This window comes from Saccopteryx bilineata, chromosome 11 (assembly GCF_036850765.1).
Source record: "Saccopteryx bilineata isolate mSacBil1 chromosome 11, mSacBil1_pri_phased_curated, whole genome shotgun sequence".
NCBI classification, from domain to species: Eukaryota; Metazoa; Chordata; class Mammalia; order Chiroptera; family Emballonuridae; genus Saccopteryx; species Saccopteryx bilineata.
In genome coordinates, this window is record NC_089500.1 from 50,997,263 (window position 1) to 51,012,716 (window position 15,454).

The following is a 15,454-nucleotide window of genomic DNA, read 5'->3' on the forward strand; positions in this document are numbered from 1 at the left end:
GGACCAAGTATCTGGGCAAACTAAAAGAGGTAGTATAAATATTTATATAGCCATCCGCTAGATATCTGTCCAGTTATGTTACTTACAAAATCAGAGCAGTAAATAATTCAGCCATTTTAATAAATGCAAACCAAAAACTGTGAGCCTCTAGCAGACTCAGTGTGGTAAACATTTGCTGAATGAAGACAATTTTGTTTCCTTTAAATTGTTTAGTCATGTACTCTGTGAAGCAGTTGCATCATATATGTACACATGTTTTAATTGTATCTTATCTCCAAGTCTTTCTTTCTGAAAACAGATGAGGGCATAAATATAAAAATGGATAATAATTTTCAAACAGCCTAGACATAATTCTCACCACAGCCTCTAAGTTACTCTTCCCCAAATTCCTGAGCTCACCTGGGACATTAGGATGAAAAGAGGCAAACAACTTGTGTAAACACAAAGCTTCTAACAGAATTTACTCCCCCAAACTGCCTAACTTAGTAACAGCACCACACTTCTGTGAGGAAATAAAATTCTATGCAACTAAGTATTGAATCAGTTCTGTGAACACTGTCCATGCTGGGTTGAAGGAAAGGGTTTGGGTTTGGAGCCATGCACCAAGTTCTGCTTGAGGATTTCGGGCAGCAAGGAGCAATGACCAATGTGCTGCGAAGGGGGTGCCCCCACGAGGGTTTCCTATCTCAGTATAAAGCACACGGCCCCAAGCCACACACACTCCACCTTCGGGCTGACTCGCTCTGTTCCGCCACTGTTTATGTTACTAAATCTTGCTGTAAATAATATAAAATACAAAATTCTCCCTGAAAAAAAAGTGAGTTTTGGGGACTCAAACACACAGGTGCCCAAATATTTTGATTAAGATGAAGAGAGCAGAGGACCGGATGGCGAAGCTCTGCCCTTGGGCTTCGTGGAGTCCTGAGCTGGTGAAATGTGGGGATCCAACCACGGTCAAGCCCCACTTCCGCCTCAGGAACAGGGGTTCTCATCTCTACCAAGAATGGCAAGACGCCCCCTAGACCCCTTCCAGCTCTAAACCACAGAAAGACTCAATTCTAGAAGCATTTCTTAGGATTACAAATTTGGCTATGAAATCCTGTAGTACATTCTGCCCTAACTTTAAAAAATACAATCAAGGTAACTGAAAATAAGTGAGGGTAAGTAAGGCCAAACAGATTATTTGGAACTTCAGGGTATTTGAATATAAAACAATTTGGCCTTTTCCTTACCAAACAAAGGACTTATTTTCACTTGTTTAGAAATTATAGAAACATGGTCTTTAAAAATTCCCAATTTCTAGCAAAGCACAGGAAGCTCTTTTTATAAATTATTAGATTTATGCATTTACATTCCAAACAATCATCTTTAAGATGAAGATTTTCACCTTCCAACAAGAGGTATGCCCAGACAGCCTATGACTAGTATGGAGCGACTGAGGGCCTGGACCCTGATAATCATATATACACACACACCCAGGTTATAAAGTCTAACTCCTATATAATCAGTACAGCTTATTGAGCAGATATCAACCCCGTGTCCTAAACACTAGCCATTCAGAAAATCAAAGTTTCTCTTGGGGCAGGGAGGTAACCCATGGAACGTCACTGTTCTAACATTACCATAAAAGGGAACTGATAATAAAATGCAACCTAATCAAACACTCATTGCCCTCCCTTTAGAAAGCAGGAAGCATAAGAACTTCTTCCTATGGTGGGTGGCTTGTGTCAGTACTACTCACTAAATGAATTCTTAAAATATTTCACATCAGCTATGTTCACTATTCTCCTTTCTGACCTTTACAACGGAAGCGCATGAATCCACATGCACATATACTCTTGAGTCTCTACTATTAAAATGAAAATTTCAAAAGTATATTGCATCTCAGTAGCAACTAAGATTCATATTCAAATGATGTCCATATTCAAACAATGTCCAGTTCCATCAATTCTTGAAAACCCTGAAAAAGTACTTTTACCAACTGGTCCAAAAGCAAAAACACACAAAATGTGAGGAAGTTTTTAAAAGGTGACAAAAATTTTGTCAACTAAAATCAACTTGATTATGAGCCACAGGTTTTGGAAACTAACTTTTGTCCTGTTTATTTTACACTTGTTTTCATAAAAACGCATGCCCTTAATTTTCTAATACCTTTACTCACTCACTGCATTTATTTCAGATTTTTAAAGGAAAAGATTCTAAAGGCAAAGTTAAATAATGGTCACTTGATTTTGTTTCCTTAATGCAGACTTCAAGAACTTAACACTAAGATTATATGACTTGTTTTATATCGTATAAGAGAAGAAACTCTAGATTAAAAAAAAAAAAACCTCAGGCATCTAAATTAAATATATACATACACACACACACATAAATCAAAAAAATATTTTCAAACCTCAGACAATATGCATTTTCCCCACATATTTCAAGCTTACAAACATTTTTTTGTTTGCATTCACAGGAGAAAAAAGACTGCAGTCACACCTCTCCATCATATATCAGAATAAAATGCCAGTTTCAAAATATTGGTTTAGAGTTTAAATATTTTTGACTAGAATAATAAAAACTAAAACTTTTAAATGTTTTTATTCATCAACTACTGCACTTAGATGCAAAGAGAATGTAAATCCAGATACATTTTGTTTGAAATCAGTTCTTAAAAAAATTCTGTCTAAATCATCAACTTTTTTTTCCCTAGGCATAAAGTTATTAACTAATAAATTTAAAAAGGTAGAAAGATGCTGTCATGTGAATGAGGGAGACCAGGTGGGCAAAGATACCTGATACGCCTAACATTTAAAAAGTAATAGAATCCCTATGGCACTACATTTTCCAAAGAGAAGGCATTGGCCATTTTCTTTTGGTGGGGGTCCTCACCCCTTTCTCAGCACTGTCGAGACCGAGCAGGTAAAGTGACCAGGACATTGGCAGATATAACTCACCAGGATACCAGCAGGGGCCTTCCCATGGTAAACATCTTCAGTTTTACTTAATGAGCCTCCACGAACCTTCTCATCTTCACTGTCATCTTCTAAGTAAAACATCTTAAAACTGAACTAGCTTATAAAGCATGTCTTTTTTCAAAGATGAAGATACAAGTCTAAATTACCAAAACAGAAAGCTGCTCTGCTGACAAACTGTTTGCAGACACAGTAAAAGAGTTAAACCGAAAGGAAATGGTTCTTAAAAAAAAAAAAAAAAGCAATATATACATGACTTTACCAATAAGATTTGTTCAAAACACCTCAACCCCTTCTCTTCGACAGAGATAAGAAAGGGCATGCACAGGCTATGCCATGTGTTTACACTGATAGGTTCCAGGCCCTGCCCAATCACATGACGGTCACTGCAGCTTCCATCACACAGGACAGGGATTGAGTTAATGATTCTCTAAATCAATCACATCCTTGCTTTTAGAAATAAAAACAACTCTACATATGGAGAAGTAATCTTATACAAATTAATAATGTAAGGGGAAACGGTTTATGTGTATTTGTAACCATTAACAAGCTTCCCAAAGATAGGCAGGTTATGTATGCTTTATAGAACTTGATTACCAGAAAGTTTTTACTTTGTCATATTGGCATGACCCAACATATTTCACAATTCTGGAAGAGAGACAGCCTGCTCAGCACTGCAAATAATGAACAAATAGTAATAGTTACCATATTAATTTTATTAATGTCATTATAATTATATTATATAGTAATATAATAATGAGCAATTTATTTAACTTCAAGAGTGTGATTTTGCAACATTGTAAAATTCAAACTTTTAAAAAAATTTTACCATTGAGGAGGGCGGGAGAAAGGAAGTTGTTCCATTTAGCTGTGCACTCAGTGGCTGCTTCTCATATGTACCCTGACTGGGGATCAAACCCGTGACAGCATGCCCAAATGACACTCTAGCCACTGATCTACGTGGCCAGGGTCAAAATTCAAACATTCTTGGAATTTTCTTTCCAGCTCTTATTAAGTCAATATATAGTAAATTCAAGTGAACTGTTAAAAACGAAACAAACAAAAAACTAAAACACACTTAACACAGACAAAATGCATTAATTTTTAAATTAAAACATACTATTTTATTCATCAGTATATAGGACTGTGTTGTTCATTACAAACAGCCACTAGTCACATGTGGTTATATCTGCAGTGTGGTTAGTACCAATAAAGATGTGATTTCGGTATAAAAAATACACACTTAGGATAAAAAAAGAATGTAAAATAATCTCATAATTTTTTACATGTTAAATTATAATTATTTTGAATATATTGAGTCAAGTAAGACATTTTTTAAAAATTTACTGATTTGAGGAAGAAAGAAACATAGAACATAGAGAGATAGAAAGAAACATCAACTTGTCCCACTTATTTATGGATTCATTCATTGATTCTTGTATGTGCCCTGACCAGGGAGATCGAATGAACCCACAACCTTGGCATACTGGGACGATGTTCTAACCAACTGAGATGCCCGGCCAGGGCAAAATACATTCTTAAAATTAATTTTACTTGCATTTATCTTTTTACTTTTTAATATTACTAGAAAATTTTAAATTATGGATGTGGCTCCCATATATTCTATTGGATGATACTGCTTTAGAGCCCGGAGACATTCTTGAGTAAGGAGGTTAAAAAAGTATATTCGGCCAAAGTTCTACTAATGAATAACTGAAGATCACAGGATTTTTCATTGTTCCATAAAAGTATTTAGCTAATTCATTAACAATATACTAGCTGATCATGATACATTTAATGATGTTCACATTCTTAAACCTTTTTTCCTACCTTTCCTAAACATCATAAAGACAAAATTCCAAATGTTTGACCAAATAAATAGGGGTTGGTAATGTTTACTTCAGCTATATACCACTAAGATTACACATAATAAAATTTTAAATGGCAGATTTAAAAACAAATTTCACCAGAATCAGAAATGAGAAAACCTGGCCCCAGTTCAGCCGTCAGACACTAAAGTGAGCCTGGAGGACATGAAGTGCCCACAGGCCCCAGTAACTAATTCAATATGCACGGTGCACACAGATTCCTCTTTTCTAAAGAAGTGATTTCGAGGGGAGACATAAATATCATGCAATGTATAAAAATGTAAACCTCTTCCTCCACGTCCTACTGCAGTTCTGGACCCCAGCATCCAATGGTAGTTAGACAAATTTGATACTGGGTGCTGCCAGGGGGAAAGAAAGGAAGGAGAAGTCAGGAGGAAGAGGAGGCTAAGGAGAAACTACTTAAGAAGGTGAGGAAGGGGGTGAGGAAAGAAACAGCAAAAGAAATACAACTTGGGAAAGATGAGAAAATATGCAAGGGAAAACTGTAAGTCAGAGGGCAGATGGGGGATGAAGATACAAGTAACAGGAAAAATGGAGAAAAACCATCCATTTTAAATGTGAGAAAACTAAGGTCTAGAAAGAAGTCAAGCAGTTAGTCCCAGGTTACCACCCACTTAGTTAACACCAGATACTGGTTCTGTGCTTCCCCCCTCACCAGACACACAGTGCCAGCTTGGGAGAAACCGCTAGGTGGGAGAGGGATGGAGACTGACCGGAGGAGGAGGAAGGCCCTCCAGAGAGCGGGGAGATGCAGGAGGGCAGAGACGAGCACATCTGACCTCTGCTCCGCAACCTTCGCCTCAGATGCCCTTTACACAACAGCCGGCCCAAGGCCAGCCACTTCAGTGTCCCGCTATTATGAGCACTGTTTCCGTGTTTGGATTAATGACTCACAGGATGTTCTGCCTGCAAGGGAGCAGGCACCATGGACCAAGTGGAGGGTGAGAGCATCCTTCAAACACTGGCTCAATCAAGAGGCACACAGCTCCAGGTTCCACCTGTGGTGACCTCTGAATCACCTAACCCCCAGGCTAGAACCCAACATCCTGGCTCCCGCCTGTCACCTGAGTGGTGGCTTTTGGATTCAGTAAATAAGAGTTAAAAATCAAACCAACAATTCCTAACCAATGTGACTTTTCAAAGAAAAATGCTACTTTATATTGTCAAACTTTTTCTCTATAGGCCAAGAATAATGACTGAATATTGAGTAAAACTACTTTTTACTTCTGCAGAGCATCATTATCATTTTTTTAAACATGGGTAGAAGTTGGTTGTTTTTTCCCAAGACTTAAATCTATCCAAAATCTAGCAGTGAAACAAAACTAAAATGCTAGTTCAAAGAGTCAGAATCTTTAGATTCCACAGCTGATAATGATGCTAGTAAAATATGTACCTTGTTTTTTTCTTTCTTCCTACTACTAATTCCATTAGTATATGAGACTAAGTATAAAACTTTTTAAGAAGATGTAAGCCCTGACTGGGCAGCTCAGTTGGCTGGAGCATCATCCCAATACGCTAAGGTCACAGGTTCGATCCCCAGTAGGGCACATATAAGACTCAACCAATGAATGCATAAATAAGTGGAAGAACAAATTGATGTCTGTTTCTATCTCTGTCTCTGTCACCCCCCTCCCTTTTCCTCTAAAATCAATCAGTCAATTTTTTTAAATGCAAGAACTTATTTAAAATGTCCTAACCTGAAATTTTCTTATTTGAAGTTTGGCTAAATTGGTTCAACAGAAATACCTTTATGCCACAAATTATAGTATTCTGATTTCAACACAAAACATGAAAATAAGTTTCTCCACTCAGTGGTCAGACTGTGTAATAGCAACATATTTCTACTGAATTAACCATAAAGAAAACTGACATCTTGAGTAGAAAAAAAAAAAAACATGATGAAAATATTTTTTAAAGCTTCAATTACGCCTGACTTGTGGTGGCGCAGTGGATAAAGTGTTGACCTGGAATGCTGAGGTTGCCAGTATGAAACCCCAAACTTGCCTGGTCAAGGTACATACAAGAAGAAGCAATTACTATGAGTTGATGCTTTCTGCTATGCACACCCCCTTCTAACTCTCCCTCTAAAAAAAAAAAAAAAGCCTAGTTACAAAGAATTCATAATTTCCACCACAATTACTCTATAGCAAAGGCATTAACTCAAGTGTCTTCTTGCATTTTCAAGGCCACTGGTGCATGAGACCCACACACGAGGCCCAAAGCCCGCCTAAAACAGAGCTCCTTGAGCCGATGGCTCGGCTCTTACCATCTACACATTTAATGCATATGAAGTTTTTCTTCCCATAGCTGGAATTACTTAAAATTCACTGTTTATCTATGAAAACAATTCAAAAGTAACTGATATACTTTCTTCAAAACCAAGAGAAAATTCCTCTTGATGCCACTCTGAGGTTTCTCAAACATTTGTAGTTTAATAACTGTTTGCTGGAAAACAATTATTGTTCATTCAAGGTCCAGTATTTCAGTATATTCTTACACAGTTCCAGAACTCTTTAAAGGATAGCTAGTGACTATTTTATTTGAGCTGTGAATGAATGAATAATCAAATGCAAACAGGTCTGCCTGACCAGGTGGTGGCACAGTGGATAAAGCACTGGACTGGGACACAGAGGACCCAGGTTTGAAACCCAAGGTTGCCAGCTTGAGCATGGGCTCATCCTGCTTGAGCACTGGCTCACCAGCTTGATCGAGGGGTCACTGGTGTGAGTGTGGAATTATAGATACGACCCCATGGTCTCTGGCTTGAGCCCAAAGGTCGCTGACTTGAAGCCCAAGTTCGCTGGCTTGAGCCCAAGGTCGCTGGCTTGAAACCCAAGTTCGCTGGCTTGAAGTCCAAGTTTGCTGGCTCAAGCCCACGGTCGCTGGCTTGAGCAAGGGGTTACTCAGTCTGCTGGAGCCTCTTGGTCAAGGCACATAAGAAAAAGCAATCAATGAACAACAAAGAATTGATGCTTCTCATCTCTCTCCCTTCCTGTCTGTCTGTCCCTCTCTCTGACTCTTCCCCCCACCAAAAAGCAGTTTTTTCTAGGAACAAAGAAGGAAAACAAAGGGTCTCCTGAGATCAGTAGGCCCAGCTTAAAGTGTGAGTCCCAGAGATAAACTTCTTAAAGACTTATATTTTATCTTTAAAATTCAATATATTGTGCATTCTCTTCTGATGTATTCATTTCTTAACATGAAAAAAAAAAAAAGATGACTAAGAGGCCAAAGTTCAAGGGTTACTGTACAACATTTACTGCATGGCTAGAGCAGCGGTCAGCCCGCGAGCCACATGTGACCTAATAGCATGCGGCGTTTTTAGCAAAGGCCAGCTTAGGAGCACTGTAATTAAGTTAATAACAATGTACCTACCTATACAGTTTAAGTTTAAAAAATTAGGCTCTCAAAAGAAATTTCAATCGTTGTGCTGTTGATATTTGGCTCTGCTGACTAATGAGTTTGCCGACCACGGGCCTAGAATATCTGAGGAGTTGGGATAAACAGCCTCTGAGATTTAACTCTTCTAACACTGTTCTAGGTCAAAGCAGCACCCAATATTTTGAGACCAGAGAGAAAATACAGAGCTGTTTGGCCATAGCAGTCAAGCCTATCTGTTTGACCATGAATAGAGTCAAGCTGTGTATGTCCTGTTGATGATATGTTTCTTTTTAAATGTTTGACTCTTCCTTTATCATTTCACCCTCTAAACAGCAGTTTGCAATGTCCCTGTTCCCACAGTGACACTCAGAGGTGACATCCTAAGTATATAAGCAATTTTATGTACTAGGGTGTTGTCACCCCATTTTGTTTAACAGGAAGGAATCCTATTAAAATGCAAGTCATATTATTATCCAATTTGAAAACAGTAAATAGAACAGATTTTTTGCAATAAACCCACAACTAACAGGAGTGCACTGGTGTATTACAACACTGAGCAAGTAAAGGTGCTTCAGAAAGCAGTGTTGGGTTTCTGCACTCCAGGTCAGAAGTGAGCTGGCTTAAAATAGCCAAAGACAACTACAACAGAAAAACAAAGGACATGAGCAAGAGCTGATGATATTAACACAACCCCACCAAAAATATAAGTGAAAATTACCACAAATTATGAGATCACCTTCTTTGACTCTTATAAAGAATCTCCCCATTTTACTGCTGGTTCTACAAACATTTCTTAGCATTCTGAAAATTTACCTTTTTTAAATTTTTTTTTTATTTTTCTGAAGCTGGAAACAGGGAGAGACAGTCAGACAGACTCCCGCATGCGCCCGATCGGGATCCATCTGGCACGCCCACCAGGGGCGATGCTCTGCCCCTCCAGGGCGTCGCTCTGCCACGACCAGAGCCACTCTAGCGCCTGGGGCAGAGGCCAAGGAGCCATCCCCAGCGCCTGGGCCATCTTTGCTCCAATGGAGCCTTGGCTGTGGGAGGGGAAGAGAGAGACAGAGAGGAAGGAGGGGGGGGTGGAAAAGCAAATGGGCGCTTCTCCTATGTGCCCTGGCCGGGAATCGAACCCGGGTCCACTGCACACCAGGCCGACGCTCTACCGCTGAGCCAACCGGCCAGGGCTTACAAACATTTCTTAATGAAAATTTTCTGGACCATTTGAAAAACTAGTGATGGTTGTTTTAATTAGTTTGTTGCTGTGATTTTACCTCTTTCAAACAATTACTTACAACTTTTTTATTTTAAAAATGTTAGTAATTAGCTGGTACTCTCCTTACTGCCTTCTTCCATCTCTGTAAATGTTAAGTACTTAGAAACCAGAAAATCACGTTCTATCATATACAAAATTCATACAAATAATACAGTAGGATATCAAGAGATAACCATACAAAGGACATACACAATTAACATCCCATATATATAACTCATCAGCAGTGACAGCCTACTCATGTCTTACAGCTGCTATTTGGAGAAGCCGAGATGTAAACCAAGGCCTGAGGTCAGAGTCTTTGCTTTTAACCCTATTATTGATGGTTACAGTTTGCTTGCTATCAGATTAGAAGGCTTAATGAAAATACCATCCAAGAAGTTGGGATTATCATTTTAATAAAGAATCATCACACGTGCTAAGAGTCATCCAGATAGGACAGATGGGTGAGAGTATAAATTACTGATCTGTAGCCTGAAATGGACCAATGGAACCCGGCAACTCTGCAACGTTTCAGTGGTCAACTTGCTCTCAATTGTTTCTTTTCAAACCTCCATGATTCTCAACCTCACTACATCCCCATCACCCTCTGTCCCCATCAGAACATGCAGCATTTCATATTCCTGTATGCAGATTCATCTGCTTTCTTCCTGAAATCAACAGCCAGATTTTTTTCGACTGGTAAATTTAACTTAAAACAAAAATAAGACTTTTTATATGACTGTCTTTCAAAAGCTGAATCTGCTTACTTCCATGTAAAGTTCCCCTAAAATGTATAAGACAGAAAAATTGGTACACAGAATTTATACATGACAATAGTTATACTACGCACATATGGATGGACACATTGCAAAATGGCAGGAATGGTTGCATTCTCCACTGACGGTAAAGCCTTAAGTCAGTTTTGTTACTTTTAGAAGTTAAATGTTGGTGATGTCTAAAATTTAACCTTACAAGGCCAGAAAACAATATAGGATCCAAGAAAGCAGAGAAGCATCTGAAAGCAGCAACATCAGAAGAAAGGGTCCCTTCTTTTCAGGCCACAGCACCAATGAAACACCATTTACAATTTATTTTTCTTCCAGAGTCAACATACTTTATAAAGCTCCCCGAGGAACAGGATATTTAGTTTGTGTAAAAATCATTAGCCTTTGCAACAAATTAATTTTAATCATTTTTAATAGTATGTATTTTAATCATACAACTTGTAGAGATGAAAAGAAATAAACAAAGGTAATTTAAACTAATCATTAATGAGCAATTGTATGGTAAACCAATATTTATATTGAAACCATATAAGAAAATACAATACTGGAAGCCTAGTTTTATTTATCTAGTATTTAACTGAGTCACATTTTAGAGCTAGTCCTTTGCATATATTATCTCTGATCTACACAACTTCTGCTAACAAAAGACTTGCTTTATCCCTGTATTTTATACACGAATAGTGGCTAGAGAGCTTACATGCTCTATCCAAGGTTACCAGCTAGTTTTTAAAAGTGCCAAAGCCAGCCTGACCAGGCGGTGGCACAATGAATAGAGAGTCGGACTAGAATGCAGAGGACCCAGGTTCGAAACCCCAAGGTCACTGGCTTGAGTGCAGTCCCACCAGCCTGAGTGTGGGTGGGATCATAGAAATGACCCCATGCTGGCTGGCTTGAGCAAGGGGTCACTCGCTCTTGCTCTGCTGTAGCCCCCTCGCCCCCCATCAAGGCACATATGAGAAAGTAATCAATGAACAACTAAGGTGCCACAACAAAGACTTGATGCTCCTCATATCTCCCCCTTCCGGTCTGTCTGTCCCTATATGTCCCTCTGTCTCTGTAACAAAAAAAAAGTAAAAGTGCCAAAGCCAGGTTCAAACACTAATCTACCTAGTTTCAAACCTCAAACCATATTCTATAGACTATATTAAGTTAAAACTTACCAAGAATTCAGATTTAGTGTGCTTTGGTATTTTTAAGTTTTTTTTTTAAATTTTAATTAAGTGAGAGCAGGGGAGGCAGAGAGAAAAACTCCTGCATGTGTCCAACTGAGATCCACCCAGCAAGCCCCCTATGGGGTGAGGCTCTGCCTATAAGAGGCGCTACTCTCCTGTCAAGCAACTGTGCTATTTTTAGTGCTTGAGGGGAGGCCACAGAGCCATCCTCAGTGCCTGGGGCCAACTCCCTGGAGCCAATCAAGCCATGGCTGAGGGAGGAGGAGAGAGAGAGGGAGAGAAAGGGAGAGAGAAAGGGGGGGAGAGGTAGAGAAGTAAATGGTTACTTCTCCTGTGTGCCCTGACTGCAATCAAACCCAGGACATCCACACACTAGGCTGATGCTCTACCACTGAGCCAATTGGCAAGGGCCTGTATGCTTAGGTGTTTTGAAAACTTCAAATATAACAAATCTAAAAGAATAAAATATCTAGAAAATAAACTTAAGCAAGGAGTTGAAAACTTTAATATTTTAAATTACAAAACTTTGCTAAAAAAAAATTTTAAATAACCTAATAGAAAGACATCTCATGTTCAACAATACAAAACCTTAATATTGTTAGGATGTCAATACATGCTACCAAAACAATCTACAGTTTCAATGCAATCCCTATCAAAATCCAACAAACTTTGCAGAAATAGTTCTAATAATGATATGGAACTGAGAGGGGCCAAAACATCCTGAAACTGTCTGATTTCAAAACTTATTACAAAGCTACCATAATAAAAACAGTGTGGTATTGGCATAAAAACAGACATACGGACGAATGGAATAGAACTGAGAGTCCAGAAATCTACCCAAACATGTATGTCCAACTGATTTTTTAAAAGGCATCTAGTTCATTCAATGGGGAATGAAGTGGGTTTTATTTAAAGCCCGGGGAGATTCAGCTAGATTTCCACATACAAAAGAATAAAGTTGGATCTCTACGCCATGTCATATACAAATGAACTGACTAGCCCCAATCAGGTAGCTCAGTTGGTTAGTGTCCCAACACGCCAGGGTTGCAGATTTGATCACCTGGTCAGGGCACATAAAAGTATGAACCAGTGATGGCATGAATGAGTGGAACAAGTTGATGTTTTTCTTTCTCTTTCCCTTCTTCTCTCTCTTAAAAAATTAAAAAAAAAAATTAACTGAAAATGGATCAATGACCTAAATATAGATAGAGCTAAAACCATAAAACTCTTAAGAAGAAAATACAAAAGTAAATATTCATAACTTCTGATTTGGCAAATGATTTTTAGATATGATACCAAAAATATGAGTAACAAAAAGTATAGAAATTGAATTCCATCAAAATTTAAAACTTTATTTTTTTTTTGCATCAAAGGACAGTATCAAGAAAGTGAAAAGACAGCCTACAGAATGGAAGAAGATACTCCAAGTCATGTATCTCGTTAGAGTTTAAATTCAGAATATAAAAACATTTCTGCAATTTAACAATAAAAAACAACCTTAAACATAATATGGACAAAAAGACCTAAATAAGTTGTGACAATCAAAAATGTCTCCAGTCATTTCTGAGTGTCCCTGGGGCAAAACTTCCCTGTACAATATTAGTACATCTCTTCTGGTTGGGCCACCAAAAACGTTAGGGGTGGGCCAGACATGCACACACTTGCTTTTTATTTTATACCGATCAAGTTTTAAAGCACAGCTCTACCACTTACTAAACAGCCCCGGCACTTAACCTTTCTGAGCTTCAGTTTGACCTGAGTGTCACATGACCACTCCAAAGAGCCTGGTTACAATACCTCCTGGTGAAGACTACCTTCAGGGTCCAATGAAGTAGCACCTGGAAACTACTAGGTCCTTAATAAATATTAGGCCCCTTCCTTCTTTTCATTAAAAAGCAATGTACTGAATAGCTTAAAGGCCTCAGCCACATAGGTGCCTAGCAGATGATTGTTAGTGTAAGATCCCTGCCATTAAGGAGCTATTTAGTGAGGTTCACAGGGTAGTAAACAAATGACTTCCAATCTAATTTCCACTTCAACCAACAGCTCTTTTTACCTCTGTTTTGGCTTCCCAAACCACTTCTCTATCCTCTAAGGCCAGGCACCTGAGGTCCGCCCTTAAGCCTATTTGTATAAACAGTATGAATCTAATTCACATTCCAGCCCCAAATAGCCAACATAAGATTAACATGATTGGAAGAACTCTAAGGATGTACAGAATGGTCTTAAGACAAAAACTATTGGATCCAGGGACCCTCTCGAGACCTACATCCTACATTGGGTTCAAATCAGACTGGCCTCCCTGAGAGGCAGGTAAGGCACCTTACCTAGCATATTTCTTTCTTTCAAGTTTTGATGTAAAACTGCTAAGTCACATCACGTGTCTTTTAATTAATTACCTCTGAAGGCTACAATAAACTGATCCCATTGATAAACCATTGTTCAGCATATTATTAGTACTATTGTTAGTACTTCTTTTTTTCTGGAATAGTTCTTTAAATTTAGGATAAAAACCACAGAATAAAAATCAGGGGCTCACCTGGACATGTTTTCTTTGAACATATGTACCCTGATTTATTGATGTCACCCATTAAAATTAATAAATTTTTTTAAAAAAAATCAGGGGCTCTGGGAGGTTGGCTTAGTGGTAGAGCATCAATCTGGCATGTGGAAGTCCTGGGTTCAATTGCTGGTCAGGGCACACAGGAGAAGCAACCATTTGCTTCTCCACCCCTCCTCTCCTCCCTTCCCCCACAGCCACGGCTTGGTTGGAGCAAGTTGGCCGCGGGGAACTGAGGATAGCTCCATGGCTTCTCCTCAGGCGCTAAAATACTCTGTTGCTGAGCAACGGAGCAACAGGCCCCAGATGGGCGAGGCACTGCCTCATAAGAGGCTTGCCAGGTGGATCTCGGTCAGGGTGCATGCGAGAGTCTATCATTCTGCCTCTGTGCTTCTCACTTAAGAAAAATTAAAAAAAAAATCAGTATCCTTACTATGTGGTCACAACTCAAACAGAACAAAAGTAGGTAAGGTTCTTCTCTCTGACATACATGATCCATTAGATGTCACTCTGAATGACTTCTGGCTATTTACAAAAACCTAACCTACCTTCAGGGTAAAGATGTTCTATCACTGAGTATAAAAAGAGTACAAAAAGGTGGAACAAAAGGAGGTTTACAGTTATTCAAATGGAAAATACAATCATTAATAAGCAATAAGAATAAACAGTTTTGCATAATCACAATTATAAACCTATTTTTGCTCCACACTATATTTTGAGACTCTGAGAGTAGTTTTAAAAGAAAGTGGCATTCCAAAATGTTTTTGAGAATGACTGCATCATTGAAATGCACATGCCGCCACTCAAGTGGGCAATGTGCATTTATTTGACTGCATTAAGTTTTTTGTCATATTCCTTCAAAGTTACATTTATTTATGATTTTTTTATTTATTCATTTTAGAGAGAGGGGAGAGAGAGAGAGACAGAGAGAGAGAAGGGGGGAGGAGCAGAAAGCATCAACTCTCATATGTGCCTTGACCAGGCAAGCCCAGGGTTTCGAATGCCTGGCAACCTCAGCATTCAAGGTCGAAACTTTACTCACTGCACCACCACAGGTCAGGCACAGTTACATTTTTTTTAAATGATTAAAATTGATTCAGTGGTCTTAGTTAGCAAACTGGGAACACAGGCAAAAAGCCAGAAGTGGTCCAGAGAAAAAAAAGTTAGAGTTCTTTTAGTAAAAAATACATTCTTGAGAATTATCAGTCCTGCATTCTCAGCCCTAGGATTGGTCATGATGATGAATACCAGTTGGTCCAAAAAATGGGCACCAGGAGGTCTGGTCATGTCTGGTGGTCTGGATAATGGATGTCAGGTAGATGTCAAGAGGTCTGGCTACAAGTAATCAGAGGCTTATCTGGGGCTTGGTATATGTCCACATATATGTCCAGACATTGACACAAGACTGGAGCCTGACCAGGCAGTGGCACAGTGGACAGAGCATCGGACTGGGAC

General features: G+C 38.9%; 1 protein-coding gene across 2 annotated transcripts in view; it reads right to left on the minus strand.

The window, feature by feature from the left end:
• Window positions 1–15,454, minus strand: part of LPIN2 (lipin 2) — a 96,325-nt gene that overhangs the window by 61,968 nt on the left and 18,903 nt on the right. Inside the window, exon 1 of one of the 2 annotated variants that reach the window (XM_066247573.1) lies at window positions 2,943–3,188. The exons of the other annotated variant lie outside the window; for it this stretch is intronic. Coding sequence (XP_066103670.1) covers window positions 2,943–3,044 — 102 coding nt within the window. The 5' untranslated portion in view covers window positions 3,045–3,188. Of the gene's footprint in view, window positions 1–2,942; window positions 3,189–15,454 lie in introns of those variants that run through there. 2 annotated transcript variants of the gene reach the window in all.